The sequence below is a fragment of the Aythya marila genome, assembly GCF_965140915.1.
Source record: "Aythya marila genome assembly, chromosome: 18".
Lineage (NCBI taxonomy): Eukaryota > Metazoa > Chordata > Aves > Anseriformes > Anatidae > Aythya > Aythya marila.
The window spans coordinates 12,095,708-12,113,519 of record NC_139059.1 but is presented as its reverse complement, the minus strand read 5'-3'; the positions used below and the strand labels follow the sequence as shown (position 1 = coordinate 12,113,519).

The following is a 17,812-nucleotide window of genomic DNA, read 5'->3' as shown; positions in this document are numbered from 1 at the left end:
TCTGGTGCAAGCAGCATGCTAGTGCCTGGGGCAGACTGAGGTCTGCCTGATGTCTGCAATAGCAGCCTCAGGTGACCATGGCTTCAGCTCAAAGGGTTGCTCGGAGAGAGTCTGTGGGTAGGCAGAGGGTGCTGGTGGAGAGAAAGTCCACTACCCCTTGCAGGTGGAGGTAGTGATGGGCTGTCCCATTCTGAGAGGGGAAGGACCTGTTCTGAGTCAAGCAAGTAAGGTGGCTTCAGAAGGTTTTGAAAGGAATTGAGCTCCTTTGATAAATACTTTGTCCATAAAGGTATTTTGCGCTTTACGGTTTATTAGGTAGACCCCCAAGGTGCCATCTCCTATGCTTCATTGCCACTAGTGCCTGCTTCCCAGACACAGCTGACAGCAAACACGAGAGCAAACTAAGTCCTGCACAGCAGTGCTGGCCAGAGAGGAACCACACAGAAGATAATCATTTTGACATTATGAAATGTATTTTGGCTACATCTCGGTATCCTTGTGCACTCTAAGATTTGTGATGTGTGTATAGGTATTTCATTGGTTTTTGTTGCCTGCTGCTTCCTGCATCACCTGGTGCTCCTGGGCTGGGCAGCCAAGGGGAACAGCAGAAACATCACATTAAGCCAGTTCAACCCAGCCACATGAACCTGATGTGAATCAGCAGTTTGATCATCAACTGAAGCTGTCAGTGACACTGAAAAAAACAAGAGAAAACTCACTGTCCACTCTGCCAACCACCCCAGACCCTCATTCCTGCCCTCTGAGGCCCAGAGCTGGGGGTTTAGGGGCTTTAGGAGCATGACTGCAGCTGAGTAGTGTGCAGGATGGGGAGGGCTCTGCCAGGGCACCAGACAGGTGGCAGGGAGTTGGGAATGGGTTGATGGGAGGGAGAGACTCCTGTCTTCAGCAGCAGCAGCAGCTTTGCTACATGTCAGACAACAGCTGAACAAACATGAAACACATGTCTGTCTGTGGCCATGGTGGGTATCCAAGGACCTTGTGACTTGCCCAGTAAAACACTGCCCGGTAAAACACTGGCTGGCAGATAATGGCTCCATTTTGGATGCAGCCTCCCTTGAAGGCAGGAACACTGCCTGCTCTGACACTCTTTACTGATTGTGCATGCCAGTGGGAGAGAAGCTGCCCAGTGGGAGATGCATGTGGGACCCTTCAACCCCCCCAAGGTCCCAGACAGGCAGGAGCAGGGCAGGCTTGGTGGCAGGGTGCAGTCATGCCACTTGTGTCCTGCTCAGCACTGTAACTGTTTCTCACAGCTATATCAGGAGCAGGAATCTGTGTTCAAAACAGGATTTCTAAATGGACTGGGCAGCTCAGAGAAGGCAGTGCTCTCTCCCAACCAAGCAACAGGCTGACACCAAGCTCCTGATGTGTTGGCTGTGCTTGGATGAACAAGGAGTCACCAGCACCCTTAGCTGTGTAACCAGGCAGCCAGCCTCCTGGGTGTCACCACCATTAGGGGAAAGCAGTGGTCCAGCTGAGCAGCTTTGGGTCTGCTTTTCTGAAGCTGCTGTTTTGCAAAAACTTGGCTGGGCTCTGCCCTAAGTTCCTCCACTGGATTTTGGTCTCACTGCTCTGCTAATAGCCAGGCATCACTGAATGTTTTTTTTTTTTTTTTTCTGTGGATAACATCACATTGCCAGACCCATACAAACCTCTGACATACAACTTGTGTAGGACCCATGTGAAGTGAGATAAAGCTCAACCAGTTGCAGCCCTGGAGAAGGTGCAAGGCAGCAGCTGCTCAGCAGTGGTCAGTCCTCTCCTGGCCAGGCATTGCCTTGAACAGGACCCAGCAATGCCAGCTTTATCTCTTTGTGTGATGCTCAGCACTTTAGGGGTGTTTCACCTTCTTCCAGGCAGCTGTGCCACAAGTTTCTGTGTTACCTGGGAAGCCAAACATCACTGCACTGAAAATCCCAGCTACACTGGTAAGAACAGGATCTATAAATCCATATCTGGGCCCACAGGTGCCTTGGAAGAGACATAGGACGATATCTAGGTGATAAAGAGCCCAGAGCACCAAACAGGCACAAGTTAGTAAAGAACAACCAGCTATGAGGGCTGTGTTCATCACAACATGCAGCCCCAACCTCTCCATGTTCCTGAGAATGTGCTGTCACCAGTTGTCCTTGGAGTAATCCATTCAGCATCCCCATCATCAGCCTGTACATCCTTCTCCTCAAGCACAGTGAGGTATGGTTCAATCTTTGCTGTAACACATGCCTGACAGAGAAACAGATGTCTGTCTGCTAAAACTCCAAGGTATAACATTCTGAAAAAGTAAAGCAAACTTCAAACTGATCTACATGAAGCCAGTGTTTTACAAAAACTTCACGAAATTATAAAACAATGCCATCAGTTACAGACAGACCATGGTTTGAATGCAGGCATTGACTGTGAACTGTACGAGTTCCTGACTGGAAAGAAACTTACATATATTTGCAGTTTAGAAATGAAGGTTCCACCACCATATATAAGCTGTGTAAGCTTTAATCCTCCAACAAGCCAGGCAAGTCTTTGAAAATTCGCACCCATGTGTCCACATTTTGGCATGGGTGTTACCCCATGCCAAGCCATACAGAACCATATTTAGGGTGTTAAACTTTCACTTCTCACCAATTATCTGAACTACCACTGATGTTATACAGATGTTGGCCTTGTAAACTTTCTTTCCATACTGCTGGACAGAAGAGGTCAGAGTTAAGGTTAAGTCTGCATTTGCCAGCTTTGTTTGCTCTGTCTGATGACAACATCTCTCTGCTGCTGGAGTACAATTGGTTTATATTCAAAGCAGGAGATCACTACACATAAATCATTGTCTCTGGTAAGAGTTAAATATGTTTCTGGAACAGCCCTCAGAAGTTCTAGTTGATTTAGTGCAATCCCATTGATAATTGGAGCACATGGGATAGCATGGCAGGCTTGAAGAACCATCATTCCTGCAAAATTTGTCAGGATGACCTCAGATCAGTATATTTATCTTTGGCAAAATAGACAAAATAAACACGCACACAAATCCTTGAGGAAGGGGAGGGGAAACCTGAAGGCCTGAAACATGTTGGTGATTTGATCTAACTCTTCTGGAGCAGTTCCTGGTGCCCCGCTCTGGTGCATCTATCATTTCTCACACTGCACAGCTATACTGCTGGCCAATGGAAAGAGAAGAGGAGGAGAAAACACTAGGATACTGAAGTGAGGACTGTAGGCCACTGTGTGAAATAGATATTAACTCCACCACACCAGCCTTTCTCAGACAACATTTTCTTGGTACTGATGCTGCCAGATGGAAGCGAGAGCCCCTCAAACCACCTACATGCCACTATACTCTAGTTGCTAACTCTTGGCCCTACTGACTGCTGTGTGCAAGAGAGATTAAAGGGATTCTGGGAAGAGGAAACAGTATATAAAGTATTTCAAGCACTCTTTAGCACATAAATAGGTCTTTCTACTGCTCAATGTATACAGACCACAGCGAAACAGCAAAAGTTACTTAGTTTTTAAAGATTTACCTTAGCCTTTACTAACATTGGCCTGGAATCCTTCAAAAGGGACTCAGACTCATCATGAGTCACAGAGCACAGCTAATCCTTCTCAAACCTGGGGAGCAATCAAAGCCTCACTCCTGCCTCTGCAAGACAATTTCCAAAGCAACTGTGCATCATGAAGCTCTGCACTTCATGGCTGGACCCCCCTGGCCTGTCCTTCACATGCTCTTTGCATGCTACACCATGCTTTGTGTAAACTGCTACTGCCCAGCAGTGCCACAGCCCCTGAGCTCTGCAGGGAGGTGAGGGTTGCAGGGTAATGGGTCCTTTGAGACAATCATCCCTCTGCCAAATGAATGGAGGAAGACAGTAAATCAGAGCACTGAGCTTCCTGCCATCCGTGCTGGGGCTTGACAGCTGCTGAAGCTTGCATGGGAAGCAGAGACAGCAGAGGAAAATGCCCCTTAGCTATTTTTCACATAAAAGAGGTTTGACCACCTTAACCATTTAATGCTAGCTTTTCTTTATTCTCTGTATTACTAGGATCCAGTACAAACAAAAGGCAGCATTATTGATTTATTTGTACCCCTCAGCATCCCACTTTTCTCCTGTCTCACAGACTGTGATGACCAGGGCTGTGCTGTGTCCCTGTCTCTCATTACCTGCAGCAGTCACAGCAGTGGGGAGAGCAAAGTATATTGGGGATTTTGGGCAAGCCCAACTCAAACATAACAAATAGGCACAGAAATCTTGTCAAATGGATGGAAATCCAATCTTCCACTGGGCTACAGTGAGGGATGGCAGTTGTGGGAATAGGTCATGAACCAAAGAATGCCCCACAAATTGACTGACTTGATGTTGAAAGGCACGAGAATTTCTGGATACAACGACCCACAAAGTTTACTTTTACTAAAGAATCATTTGAAAAATATGTTTAGAGATCCCACTGTTGGTTCCATAATAAAGCCAACTTACAAATAAAACTAAAATGAGCCTTAAGAACAATACTGGTTCATTTGAAAAGAATGCAGACGTAACACAGACCATCCTCCTCTCTTCAGAAAGGTGGCAGTGTTGCTTTGTAGTTACTGGATGAGTTGTTAAAGACAGATTTTTTTATTTTTTTTTTTTCAAACAAATGGCAATGTACCATAATATACCAATGAAATCTAAGGAATGACTTAATCTAATGAAATGTAAGATCAGAGTGATATGGAAACCACACCAAAGCCCTGGACACAAGTTTTGTGTAATTCAGCCAGACTAGGACACTCGTGTTTGCACACACACTCTTGAGTTTTCAACCAACTGCCAACTTTGTATTTGCTGAGAAAACAAAGTTTAAGTTGACCACCCAGCTATCTTAGAGATCTTGATAACACCACTCATGTCTACCATCAGTATCATAAATCTCTAATCTCATTATCTACCATGCACAAAGAGACAAAAACACACACGGTGTGGGTGACATGCCAGACCGGGTGCATGCTCCAACGTGACTACCCTGTCTGGTTCTACAGCGTCCCATACGGCACATGCAGCTGGTGTGTCTGAACATCCTCACAGATCACATTCACGGGGAGGACTTCACCCCTGGGAATGTCAGAGAAAGCTCCTCCAGATCACTTTTTGACATTACTGTTAGTATTATTGTCTCTTATGTTCATTTAAAAAAATACAAGTAAAGATACCCGCTCAGAAACATAGCATACTTACTATAAATATAGTCAGCAAATAAAGGCATGAATATCCAGAAGAGGGTCTGATTTAGAAGGGATTGTCCCATAGTTCACCTTCACTCACCTTCACTCACGCTGAATGTCCTCTCAGAAGCCCCTTACCGGTGCTTCCCCTAACTTATGAGACTGAGACATGTTTTACTTCCAAACCCTCTGAGAGTGGCAATCAATTGTGTGGCTCTGGTTTTATTTCTCTGATGATGTCACTTTAAATACTTTTCATGTTCCATTTGTTATTTTTACTTCTAAAAATGACGCATTTCTGCAAATTCATTTTTCTCCAGTTAGTCACAACTTAATGGAACAAAGTCAGCTGCCTGCATGTCAGAGTGAGTGCCGGACCTGTCCCCACTACTGTTATCACAGACAGACCCACAAGAGCACCTGGAATATTCGGACGGCATTAGGTATGTTGTTTTTCACAGATGCCCTTCTGGATTTCTGCCCAAATCCTTTAATATAGGGCCAGGGCAGTGGACCCGGGAAGTGCAGTTTTGCCAAAATAAACCACAGACATAAATCAAAGACAATGAAAAAGCAGAAGGAAAAAAAAAAAAAGCAACAGAGAGGAAGGAAGATGAATTTCTCCACTTGCGGAATAGCCTCTACAAGAGCAAAGCTGTGACAGCTCTACGACCCCCTGAATATTTTGCTCACATGCCGCTTCCAAACATTTAATGCAAAACAGTCTGTGGCTGTGGCTTGCCGGAGAGAGAAGTTTTAAGACAAATCTGGAGGTTTCCCCTACCTGATCTGAACTTGCTCCGAATCAGCAAGGAGTGCTCAGACCCCAGGAGTGTCATGGTGACTCGGGACCGGATCCAGACGCCCCTCACTTAAACCATTAACTTCCTCCAAAGAGAAAAGCTGACCACGGCTAGTGCTCAGGATTCATCCAGGTCTCCTGGACTCTCTGGGTGCTTTTACAGCTGGCTGGCAAGAAGCAGCAAGTGGCTTTGAAAGATTTGGTCCCATCCAGCACTGACCCTTCACAGAAACCAACTGCTCCCCTTGTGCTGTGTTGAACTAATTAACTTTTTGCCGGCAGGAGCCTCCTCCTGCGCGGGGTTTACTACCAGCAGCTGGGTGTCCTGGCTGATGTCATCGTCTAGCGGGGAGCAGCGACTATCGGAAAGGGTCTTAGCAAAGACAGAAGTTTGATATCTGATACTAATTACTACCGGCCGGTATGCAGCCAATCAGGGCTCTCCCCGTCTGGGCCAACTTTTGGAGCTGCTTGGAAATACCAACAGAGCGAGGGCTTAACTCTTTGCAGCGTGGCGCGGGATGGCCGGCCATCTCACCACACACTACATGGCCCCGCTGTGGCGCAGGGGCCCAAGGGCTCCCCAGGGCAAAGGAAATGCCGCAACCAGGGCCCTGTGCTAGGCAAGGGGACAGCTGGCTTTAGGTCAGTTGGTGGTAGTGCCTTTTCCAGTGGAGACGAGGATGCAGCCACCCCATGATGGAGGCATGACTGTGCCCCTGCTGCCCCTCAGCCAGCTCATTCGGGTGCTGAAGCTGCACCCTGGACCTCGGTCAGTGCATGCTTTTTTCAGCATGTAGCTGCACCCGTAGTGTTACCCTCTGGGGAGCTTTGTGTACTATATGGCTCAGGTAGCACACGCTGCAGGTGCTTAGAACAAGTCCTCTTGTTCTGCTATGCACAGACACTCAGAATAATGCCAAATAAAGGAAGCAGGGCTAAATCTTAATTAAAATTTCTTGTGCTATAGATGAGCACAGCAACCCCAAGGATGCTGGGCACAGCCATAAGCTGCATATAACTGCAGTGGAAGATACTTCTCCACCTACCAAACATTCTGGCATGTGAGAAAACCTTTCAGTCAACTTGCTAAGTAAAGAGATGCAGATCCTTTGAGGCTTCCCTTCCCCAAGCCTATGCCTGGTTCATTTCAGGTAAATGGAAGAGAGGGAACTGGTGGCACTTTTCCCCTTTTAATGTAAGAGTTATAAGCCAAGGACACATGGGTCTCACCCAGGAAGCTGTCTATATTCCTCCTACAGCATAAACACTCAACTGGGCCCTTCCCTTCCCTTCCCTTCCCTTCCCTTCCCTTCCCTTCCCTTCCCTTCCCTTCCCTTCCCTTCCCTTCCCTTCCCTTCCCTTCCCTTCCCTTCCCTTCCCTTCCCTTCCCTTCCCTTCCCTTCCCTTCCCTTCCCTTCCCTTCCCTTCCCTTCCCTTCCCTTCCCTTCCCTTCCCTTCCCTTCCCTTCCCTTCCCTTCCCTTCCCTTCCCTTCCCTTCCCTTCCCTTCCCTTCCCTTCCCTTCCCTTCCCTGGGGTCTCCAGCACAAGAAGGATGTGAAGCTGTTGGAATGTGTCCAGAGGAGAGCCACTAAGATGATCAGAGGGTTGGAGCACCTCTCCTGTGCAGAAAGGTTGAGGGAACTGGGCTTGTTTAGCTTGGAGAAGAGAAGGCTCTGAGGAAACCTCATTGTGGCCTACCAGTACTTGAAGGGAGCATATAAACAGGAGGGAGAACACCTGTTTACATGTGTTGATAGTGATAGGACAAGGGGGAATGGTTTTAAACTATGACACGGGAGATTTAAGTTAGATATTAGGGGAAAGTTTTTCACTCAGAGGGTGGTGAGGCACTGGAACAAGTTGCCCATGGAGTTCGTGGATGCCCCATCCCTGGAAGCATTCAAGGCCAGGCTGGATGTGGCTCTGTGCAGCCTGCTGTAGTGGTTGGCAACCCGGTTGAAACTAGATGATCTGTAAGGTCCTTTTCAACCCAGGCCATTCTATTCTACAATTCTATGATTTTGTGATCTTCATTCCCTTTGAAGCCTGCAGGTCCTTCACGACTTCTTCACTCTGCATCAGCTGGGCCTGCAGGAGAAGGCTCCTCAATCCTTCTTGCAACTTTTGAGGGGGTTCATGTTTGTGTCCTTTTCTGCCTGCAAATAGTCATCTTCAGTCTTACAAGTTCAGTGGAAGAGGAGTGGAGTACAAGGGAGACAAAGCAAGGTGTGACCCTGCTCAGGGTAAACCTCCCCATGGCAGTAAAAGACCATCAGTGGGTATGGCTTAGGACCAGCAAGGGGAGTTGAGATGACCGAAGTGCACCTTGTAGGCACAGTAGTTCCAGGCCTGCTATTGAATGTTTGGAAGAGGAGGCAGGGCAGGCCTAGTCTCTGGAGCAAGACACTATGCAAGGTGGGCTTTTCACTTTGCTTCACAAACTGGCACCTTATTTCTGCTGAGGCTCATGCACAGAAGATTTGTCAAGAGACCTGACATCAAGGATGTGTAAAAGCCCTGAAATCCCTTGAGTATCATAGTCTTCCCTCTTTCATGGAGATGCATTGCCCATTTAGGAATGGTTAATAAAGGATTTCTGTTTTCTTGCATGGACTTCTAAAATAATTAAAGGATGGGAAAGAATCAGTGGATAAAACAGAACCAATTACAAAAATTCAGGTTTTGGCTCTCAGAAAACTTTTCACATGGTCCAATGCATGAGTGTAGTGAAAACTCAGAATTGTTCCAAGGCAGAATGCAAGGTATTGTAAAGAGTGAAAATAAGGATTACTCAAGAAAAGGAAGTAAAAAAGTTGGGCAATGATCAACAGGTAAAAAGGAAAAGCACTTTATTAATGGCTTACCAACAGAGGTTGCAAATGTGCAGCTAATAAAATAAACTGGTTAATCAAATGTCAGAAAGATCAATAGATTTGTATGACCTGGATGAAATGAGGATCTTGGCCAGACAATGGCAGATGAAAATAAATTATTTACTTTCATGTCAGAATGAAGGGTGACCCATCCAAAGTCCCCACGTACAGAAGCCTGAGAGATGGCATCATGTAAAAATCACAGGTTGCTAGATCTTGAGTCATTTTGAATGTGTACAGAGGCTGAATACACAAGATGGTATTAACACCATCTAGGATAAAGATTTTTACTTAGATGAGCAGAGAAAAGTGTGCTGTGATTTCGTGGGTGCATTGCAGTGGGTTATTTGCTAGGGATGTGTCTCACCCAGCTGGCTTGACTTCCATTTTAACAGGATGCCTGTTTCTCTTCCTACTCTTTTCTAAAGACTTTTTATTAACCTACAGATAACTTCTGAGTGGTTTCCAAGAGGACATGTCAGATCACTGCTGCACATATGAGGTTGTACTGGCCACATATTGCAGGTCACATAGGTCATTCTCTGTTAGCTAAAAGAGTGAGTCTGGTTCTGTCAGAGCACATTTATACCTGATATTTAGATGTGCAAGCAATTACTCACAAGAAATGTGAAAGACTGTCCTGAAAGCTAGTGCCTATGCAAGATTGCTGTTATTATGGCTTTGATCCCTCTAGCCTGGCATTACAAGCATGGGAGGGAATGGATAAAACTGTTGCATCTTTCTTTATTTTATTTTATTTTATTTTATTTTATTTTATTTTATTTTATTTTATTTTATTTTATTTTATTTTATTTTATTTTATTTTATTTTATTTTATTTCATTTCATTTCATTTTATTTTTATTTTATTCTTATTTTTTATGTCAGCTACAGCATATTGGTGAATCATTGTCCTTTCCCTGAATGCCCAGATCCCAACATTCAGTGTGGACGCTCTGCTGAATGACACAAAAATGAAAGGGAAAAGAGCATGAAGACTGAAGTGTCTATCCAGATGCTTAAGCTGGTGCATATAAATTCATCTAAAAGTGCCATTTTCTAGCTAAACCAGGATTTTCTTAGGGAGGTCAAGGACGAAATCTGTGTCAGCACAGACAACATCTCCTGATGACCTTGGCATCTGGCACTTCTCTCCATACAGTTCCCCATCCACATGGGGCTGGAGCTGGGTGGTGGAGTTACTTCTGTGCTCCCCTGAGAAGGCCACTGAGGCTATACTGGTCCCTTTAGCAGCCACTAGACATGGGGTTGATGTTTCAAGTCTGAAGTTACTCCAGTCTCTCTTTCCTTACCAGTCACTGCAGGCCTCAAGACCATGGGGATGCACAGAGTGGTCATTCCTCTTCCCTGCTGTATGCATTATTTGCATTTATTGTTGTTGCAATTTCATCTGATGTTTTCATCTTTCAGGCATGCAGCATGATGAGAAGCTTCTGCAAGTCTTTGGAGGAAGATTTACCTCTGACTGTTTTTGTCATTTTGAATCATCAGCCCTTTTCCCTAGTGCTTCTGTTGAGAAGCCCTTTCCCATCACACATTCCTTTGGCACTTCATGAACCACCTCACTTGGGTGTGAAAAATGACCATTTACTCCTATCTTTAACAAGTTATTAATCCTTGGAGGGCTCTTCCACTTCCCACATACTATCTTGGAGCTAGAGAAGTCTGACGAGAAATCTCATTGGTGGATTCATGACAAATTTCTTCTAAAAACCTTTCTGATGCTACTTCAACAGCTCCTTAAATACATTCCTAAGAAAGTCAGCCCCCACCATACTACTGTCCCTGGAGATGATATCTGATGCCTACCATCCTTCTCCATTTCTTGCTCCTGCCGGTGCTTGCAATGGCTGTTCCTTTTCCCGGGATGTTTCACACAGTATGCCAAGTGTTTATCCCAGATGAGGGCAAAGTTCTGCTCTTTCCAGTGAGGAAAGGAAGGTAGCGTAAGTTGCACAGGTACTTTGGGAGAAGCAAGCCACCTCTTGTGCTCCAGTAGACACCCTGCTTAAACACCTACAGCCACACATCTGTCATCCTCTCAGAGAATCAGCTAAAGCCCAGCATGCTATTTACCACTCAGTTTGGTGCAAAGATAAGGTTCTGATGAAATTAAGTAATAATGAAGTAAGGCAGGTAACCAGAGAGTTACACAATGCCTTAGCCTGGTTGGACTGGGAGAAACCTCTCCCACTGCTTTGTGAACACCGCACATTGCACCCACAGAACTGCCTCCATGGGAAGCTGTGCTGCAGGTCAGGCACGGGCCTTGCTAACTGCTGCTTCTCCCTGGTAGGGCAGGCATGGGGAGAGGATCAGGCACACATCAGTGCTGCTGGGGAGGCCAAGGTTATCAGCTGAATTCAGCCTTCTGAGATGGTGAAGATTCATCATTCCCATGATGCTGATTCCATGATCTGCTCTTACAAATCCTTTGTCTCCTCTCCAGTACTGAACAGCCACAAACCATGCCCTATAAAACCATGTCACTGACAAAAGCTGAGAGTTCAGAAGATGTGGAAGACATTTTCCTCTCCTCTTCTCCCAGCCTTCCTCCCCCTTTCCCTCTCCCTCTCCTCCCTGGGTGAACAGGTCAGTAACACTAGTGTCTAGACCTTGCAAGCTCTCTGGTCACTGTCCTCATTTCTTAGGAGATGACACAACTTCTAAGAGAGGATTCATCTCCACTAATGACTCAACTGCTGAATTCACAGTACAAAGCTGGTGCCCCCCTGTGCTGGTCAATATGTGAGTCAGCCCAGTTCACAAGTACTCTTGATGGCCTCAGGAAACAGAGGTAAGCTGTCCCTAGTAAATCTCAGACTGGAGGCAAGGAGGACAGGCAGAGGCTGAGATCAGACCAAAGATACTGAGTCATTTGCCTGGAGTCATTTTCCTAGAGCTTATGTGCCTTTGATAGCACAGAAGATAGAAGATGAGTTATAACCCTTATAACCCTCCACAAGGCCTTCAAGCATTTCCAGAGCTCACACTGTCCAAGCCCCTGCATGTCTTAGACCTGTCTCCACCAGGCACTATGCTGCACCACAGGCACTGTGCAGCTCTGAAACAAGCAGGCAACACCACTGGTTACCACCTTCCTTTGGAAAGCGAAACAAGTGTGTAGCTACCAAATGGGCTATAGGAACCTTTGCCGTAAACTGGGTCTTACTGAAGTGAGTGAAGGAGCGAGTCTTAAATACCAGAATAAATTACTCATGGTAGGGAATTCCTTTGAAATGAGAAATCACACCCCAGAGCCACAAGGATATCAGTTCTGTGTTGCTCACCAGATACCAGGAAGCAGCCCCTTCTAATCTTCCAGCACACCCTATTGTTTATGGCACTAATTTACTTTAAAGCAGATTGTTTGTTTCTATGTAGATTTGCATCTGTGGGAAAAAAAAGCCAAATGAGCCGATGATTCTCTGAGATCCCTCTAGGGACTTGGAGGACTCAGTGTGTGACACAGTGACTGTGCCACAAACAGCCAGAGTCCAGCAGGTCTCAGGGCTGCAGAGGTGCAGTCCTAGGGAGGGACATCTTCTGGACCCCAGCCTGGTCTGCACTGCCAGGTGAGACTGGGGTCTGTCTCCTGCCACCACCTGTTTTGCCTGGCACACTGCTCTGGCATTTGCTTTCTCTTTGCAAAGGAGAGTCGGCCCTGCACCACCAAAGACCTGCCATTTTTCCCATGTACCCCAGCTACTGTTGGTGCTGATACCAGCACAGATTATATGTGGTGAAGGTGTTCCCAGCAAACCCCTGAATTTAGGAAGCCAAATTCACCACAAGGCTTAGGGTAGGATATAATGCCAAGTAAAGGGTCTTGCAAACAGTTTGCAACTGTCTGTGCAAGCAGTTTTCCCCCAAAGCTGGTGCTGTGCCAGTCATGTCTGCTCAGATCATTCTCTCTAAGAATGTGCAGTTTCCTTTGACTTCTCTCTTGTGCCTTGCAGCTCTGTGTAGAGAAGAGCCTGTCTGCAATAGCCTTGTTTCTTGGCTCTCCACAGTGTGCTCTGAGAAGACAAATCTGGTGGGATGAAGTCATGACCCTGCCTGTCCCCATCCCATGTGCAGGCTAGTGATAATTTGCTGCTTGTTTGTGAGGCTGTGCTGGCAAACGCCCCATGGGAAGATACAGCTGCACTGGCACAGAGCTCTGTGCTAATATCCCTGGGCTGGTATAACTGTCTCCTGGAGGAGGATGGCTGGAGAGGGAAATAAATATGTTGCTAATGAGGAGTGTGCTTTTCCATTCATTTTTGATACAGCTGTGACAAAATAGAGTGTTTCATTACAGTGAAACCCCTAGTCAAGACTAATAAGGAACTCTAAGCATCCTTTAAAGATATTGACCGCAAGGAAGTCATCACCTTGGTAGTGGAAGAAGTGACCTTCTTTTGAAGGAAACTTTAACAATGGGCCAGGTGAACTGCCTATTAATGGGTCCCAATGATGGAGACACTGACCTCCGCAGCCACCTGAAGTTGGGCCAGATATGAGTCTCCTCCTCTGACACTGCACCAGCATAGCCCCAGCTGTACTCTTGGGCATGACCTTCAGGAACCTGTAAAGAGCTGAGAGTCTCATGCATGCCTAAGACTCAGTCCAGGGGTGAAATGCGAATAAATAAATAAATAAATAAGTAAATAAATACATTCCTCTGGGTCTCATATGGCAACTGTGATATTCCTGTCCATGATATGGAACAGATAGAGATTTTCTGAGCTGAAGCTAGCAAAGTGGCAGCATCCATGTCGCTGTGAAGTAAAATCATAGCTAGGTCTTAGCTGAGTGCTTAGCCCAAAGCATGGGATTTCTTTAGATGGGAAGCTGTGAGCATAGACTGTCCTGCACAGCTCAGTCCTTTTGCTTGTGTAGGGCCCTGGTAAGTGCCATCAGAGCAGCATTTGCTTGCCCTAAATTTGCCATTGCCTGACAGGCATCGTAGCTGGTCTGTCTCCTCTATATCTCCTCACAGAATTTGAGGGCAGGAATTTATGTTGGAGATGTCACGAGGTCTTTCCAGTTATGACAGCAGATAGGACTTGCGTGAATTTGAGCTGTGAAGTATTTATCACAATGCTGCAAGCATCCGAGCAAGGTCCCTTAATTTATGAAGGTCCAGTAGATGTTATGTAATTGACAACATGAATGCAGAAATACTTCTGCACTTTACTGAAGCTACTATTAGGCTGCCTGATGTTTTCATCATAATATTTACTTCTTTGTAAATATGCTAAATTTCTCCAATCCCAATTCAAAACAGAGAGATCAGAGAATAAAAATAGGGAGATGACATAGCTGTTTAAAGATTATGTAAAATGTTTTCTACCAGCATAAATATTTGATTGTAAAACTGCCTGTTGTGATTACAGAGCAGGGATGTGCAGTGAGCACAGGGATCCGCCTTGGCAGAAGCTGCCCCACGTCCCTGCCCTCCCCTTCCCACACAGCCTGGGCGGCAGAACAGTGGAAGCACTGGCAGTCGTCCCCATCCTGCTCACTCTGGCCAGCCTGGGTGGGGCAGGGAGGATCTCGATCCTGACACAGTGACCAGTCCTTCTGCAGTGCTGGCACAGACATGTCCATGAGTCTTGGGGTGCAGGTGGACCGGAACAGGTGAAGAAGAGGTTAAAGGCTCAAAGCCTCAGCCTGGTTTGAGCATGGGGTGGTCAACAGGAGAGGTGACACTGATGGGAACACTCTGATGGGGATGCTGCCCTGAGTCAGGTCAAACTGGCTACACTGGCAGGAGTCTGAGGCACTGGGGACCTCTCTGCCCTGCAGTGCAGGGGAAGGGGCAGGCTGGCCATGCCCTGCAGTCCAGGCAGTAGTGCTCCAGTCTGGAGGGTGAAGGATGCCAAGCACTGACTGGTGACCTGGGGTTGCACCAAGGTCAGGGCGCTGCTCTAGTGGGTGCTGAGCTCACTTTGCACTGGTACCTGGGAAAAGCCAGGGTGCTGCACCCCAGGAAGCAGGGGCTCCTTCCCTCCATCCAATTGGTGTCTGGTGCCTGGTGCATATCTGTCCTGAGGGGTGCCTGTCTCTGGCCTGCTTCCTGTGTCCTCCATCTTCTTTTCCACTTCCTCCATCCTCAGACCCTGACTGCATGTTCCTGAAGGGACGTCATATGGGAAACGAGACACTTGGTGCCTGCAGCAACTGCTGGTCTCTCCTGCCTCTAATGCCAAACTTGCACTCCACCTGGACAGCTTGGGCAGGAGCATCACTGCTCAGGAGCCTCTGGCTCTACCAAAGCACAAGGAGAAGGAAGATGCTGGGGCTGGAGTGACATTTTTGCATCCCAGCAGGCCAGTCCTGTGCAAGCAGCCATAGGACTAGTCTCCAGAGCAATAAGGAGCAAAGGAGCCCCCAGCCTGGGTGGCACCAACAGGCCTCTCTCTGCTTCCTGCACGTTCAGTACAGGCAGGAAAGGGCTTTGTGCTTGGCCTGGCTGCTCCAAGCAATGGTGGCTTGGTGGCTAGGTGGAAACAGAGAGGGTAAAGCAATGGAAAAGCCACTATCACCTCCAGTGCCTCAGATTACTCCACTTGCTGACCTCCACTTGCTTAGTAGCTACAGAGTGATGCTGGGCAACATGCGTATGTCTGCAGGGGCTGCACAAGCCCCAGTAGTCCACGGAAGCAGCTCCGTAACCAGGTGTAGCAGAAACCATCAGTATTAAACCCAGGTATGTGGTGTCTGAACATTCTGCAGAGCCTCTGTTGGCCCCTGCTGGCAGAATGACCTGGTGCTGTTACCTCCACAGTGGGACTTTGGGCAAGTCATGTCTCCTTTCAGTTTCCTTATCTGTAAACATTGGTAATGAGGATAACCCTTTTGAAAAGCTCTTGGAAGTCTCCCACTAAGCAGGGCCAGATAAGAACTGTATTGTTGTAAGTCCTGCAGCAACTCTGAGGTTTTGCTACAAAGCAGCCTATCCAGCCCTACCTCTCCTCCAGAGACACAGGGGAGCAGCAGTGAATTGAACATTTCCATCCAGATTCCCTCCTTCTGCCCACTAAACTCTCTAGACACAGCCACTTGTTTTGTGGTCCAGCCCTAAATAAAGAGTGTGCTTTTGGGGAGGGGTTGTGACAGGCACTAGCAAGCGGTATGAAGTGAAGCTGGGCCTGGGTTAGTGGTGAGCAGAGCTAAAGCCCCAGATATACATCGGATGGGTTGCAAGCATTATGTATTTCTGGAATGCCTTCTGGTCTTTATTAAAATGAAACCACAGCCAGCCCAAGAGAGCTCATCGCCCAGGCACAGGGCCAAGTATAAGTTACTTCTACAAATATTTATTTAACCATATCAATGACAAACTCTTTTGTATAAATGTTTTTATTTAATCATAATTTACCAATTATTTTAAATCAATTGTTTGCCTGGTTTCTAAACACTAATCAAGAGGCTTGCATTAGCATTACTCAGGCGGATTAGATGCATTATTTCTCTGAAGCTTGTGCCATTGCTTGCCTGCCTTGGCCATGGAAGAGGGTTCAGATGGATCCCAAATTTCCCATCAGTTGTCAGATTCCTTGAGGACCATGCCTGTAGCACTGCCAGCTGTCCCCGCCCAGGTGACCTCTGGTCTCAGATGGTTCTTCAGGCTTAGGGACTCATGGACACTGACCGCACCTGAGCCTCTCATGACAGGACCTTCCTTGTGTCTCCCTGAGCTCATGGTCCTTGCTCTCGTGGAGCTGCCAGCCCTTTCACAGATGCTGCAAATCCCCTGTCCTGCCACTGTTTACCCTTCACACCTAAGCCTGGACCTTTCAGCAGTGTAGGAGAAATTCCTCAGTGTCCCTTCAGCCCACGGTCTCTGGCAAGGATACATGAGGGTGGATGTGGCTGTTTAGGGCAGAACGAGCTGTTCAAGAGCATCTGCATTTGTCTCTGGGGCCCAGTCCTACTCCCAGCCCTCTGGGCTCCCTTACCATCTCAAGAACATCCTGGAAGGCCTCCGTCTTTCTTTACCCCAGCTCCCTCACACACAAGCCTTCCCCAGCCCAATCTTCCCCTCTCTGCTCAGAAAATGTTTGAAAACAGAGAAGCTGTAACATTATAGGGTCCTGCCTCCTCTGGAGCACCGTGAGACATGGTGAGGGCATGTTCTGCACCCAGCAGAGCCTCTGGAGAGCTGGGCGTTGCCAGGCTCCCCAGGCAGCACCATGTCCCTTGCCCACAGGGCGCAGCTAGACCTGTGCTGCTGAGCAGACGCTAGGCAAGAGCAGGATACTGCTCATTGTGAGCTGCTCGTGTTGTTTATTTACAGGATTTCAGGCTGCTACTGTCTTGCACCTTGGCTCCCAGCTCCACAGTGCCTGCTGCAAGCACTGGGGCCGCAGGGAACTCTGTGCTCTCGCCGGCGTCTGCTCATCATCTGCTGCGGGAACTGGGCTGGTCGCAGCCTGAGCTGTGAGCTTCCCAAGGACTGCCCTTCCCTGCAGCCCCCACCGGGAGGGAAAACCCCTGATGGCCCTTCCCTGGGGTCTCTGTGACCTTTTCCTCAGATGCTTACCATTAAATCAGAAACAGGAGCTGTGTTGCCATAAACCTGGGGGAGCCACAGGTTAATCCTGCATACAGCAGCCTCCCCACATTTCCCACTTCAATCAGTTTAGGCTACAAAATCAAGAGAGAAAGCAGAGACTTTGAAATTCCCCCAGCTTGGGAGTAGTGGGGTGGGAGGTAGGGGGGTGAAACACAGAGGTGCCAGGGTTTACAGATCACAGGGGTTTGAAGATGAGCAATCTGAGCAAATGTGTTTTGTTTTTTTTTTTTTTCTAAATTCTGAAGCAGAGATGTGAGATTTCCAGCAAATTTCTTCCAAGATAAAACCCAAATAAACAAAAAGACAAACTGGGGCAAGTCTGAAGTAACCCTGAGATTT

At 47.2% G+C, this 17,812-nt stretch overlaps 1 protein-coding gene across 12 annotated transcripts in view; it reads right to left on the bottom strand.

The window, feature by feature from the left end:
* Nucleotides 1–17,812, bottom strand: part of MYOCD (myocardin) — a 247,438-nt gene that overhangs the window by 30,295 nt on the left and 199,331 nt on the right. For 2 of the 12 annotated variants that reach the window (XM_082774750.1, XM_082774754.1), the window contains exon 1: nt 5,994–6,326. The exons of 8 other annotated variants lie outside the window; for them this stretch is intronic. In XM_082774750.1, coding sequence (XP_082630876.1) covers nt 5,994–6,048 — 55 coding nt within the window. In that variant the 5' untranslated portion in view covers nt 6,049–6,326. Of the gene's footprint in view, nt 1–5,222; nt 5,361–5,993; nt 6,327–17,812 lie in introns of those variants that run through there. 2 more of the 12 variants (XM_082774748.1, XM_082774753.1) reach the window with 2 other exon arrangements.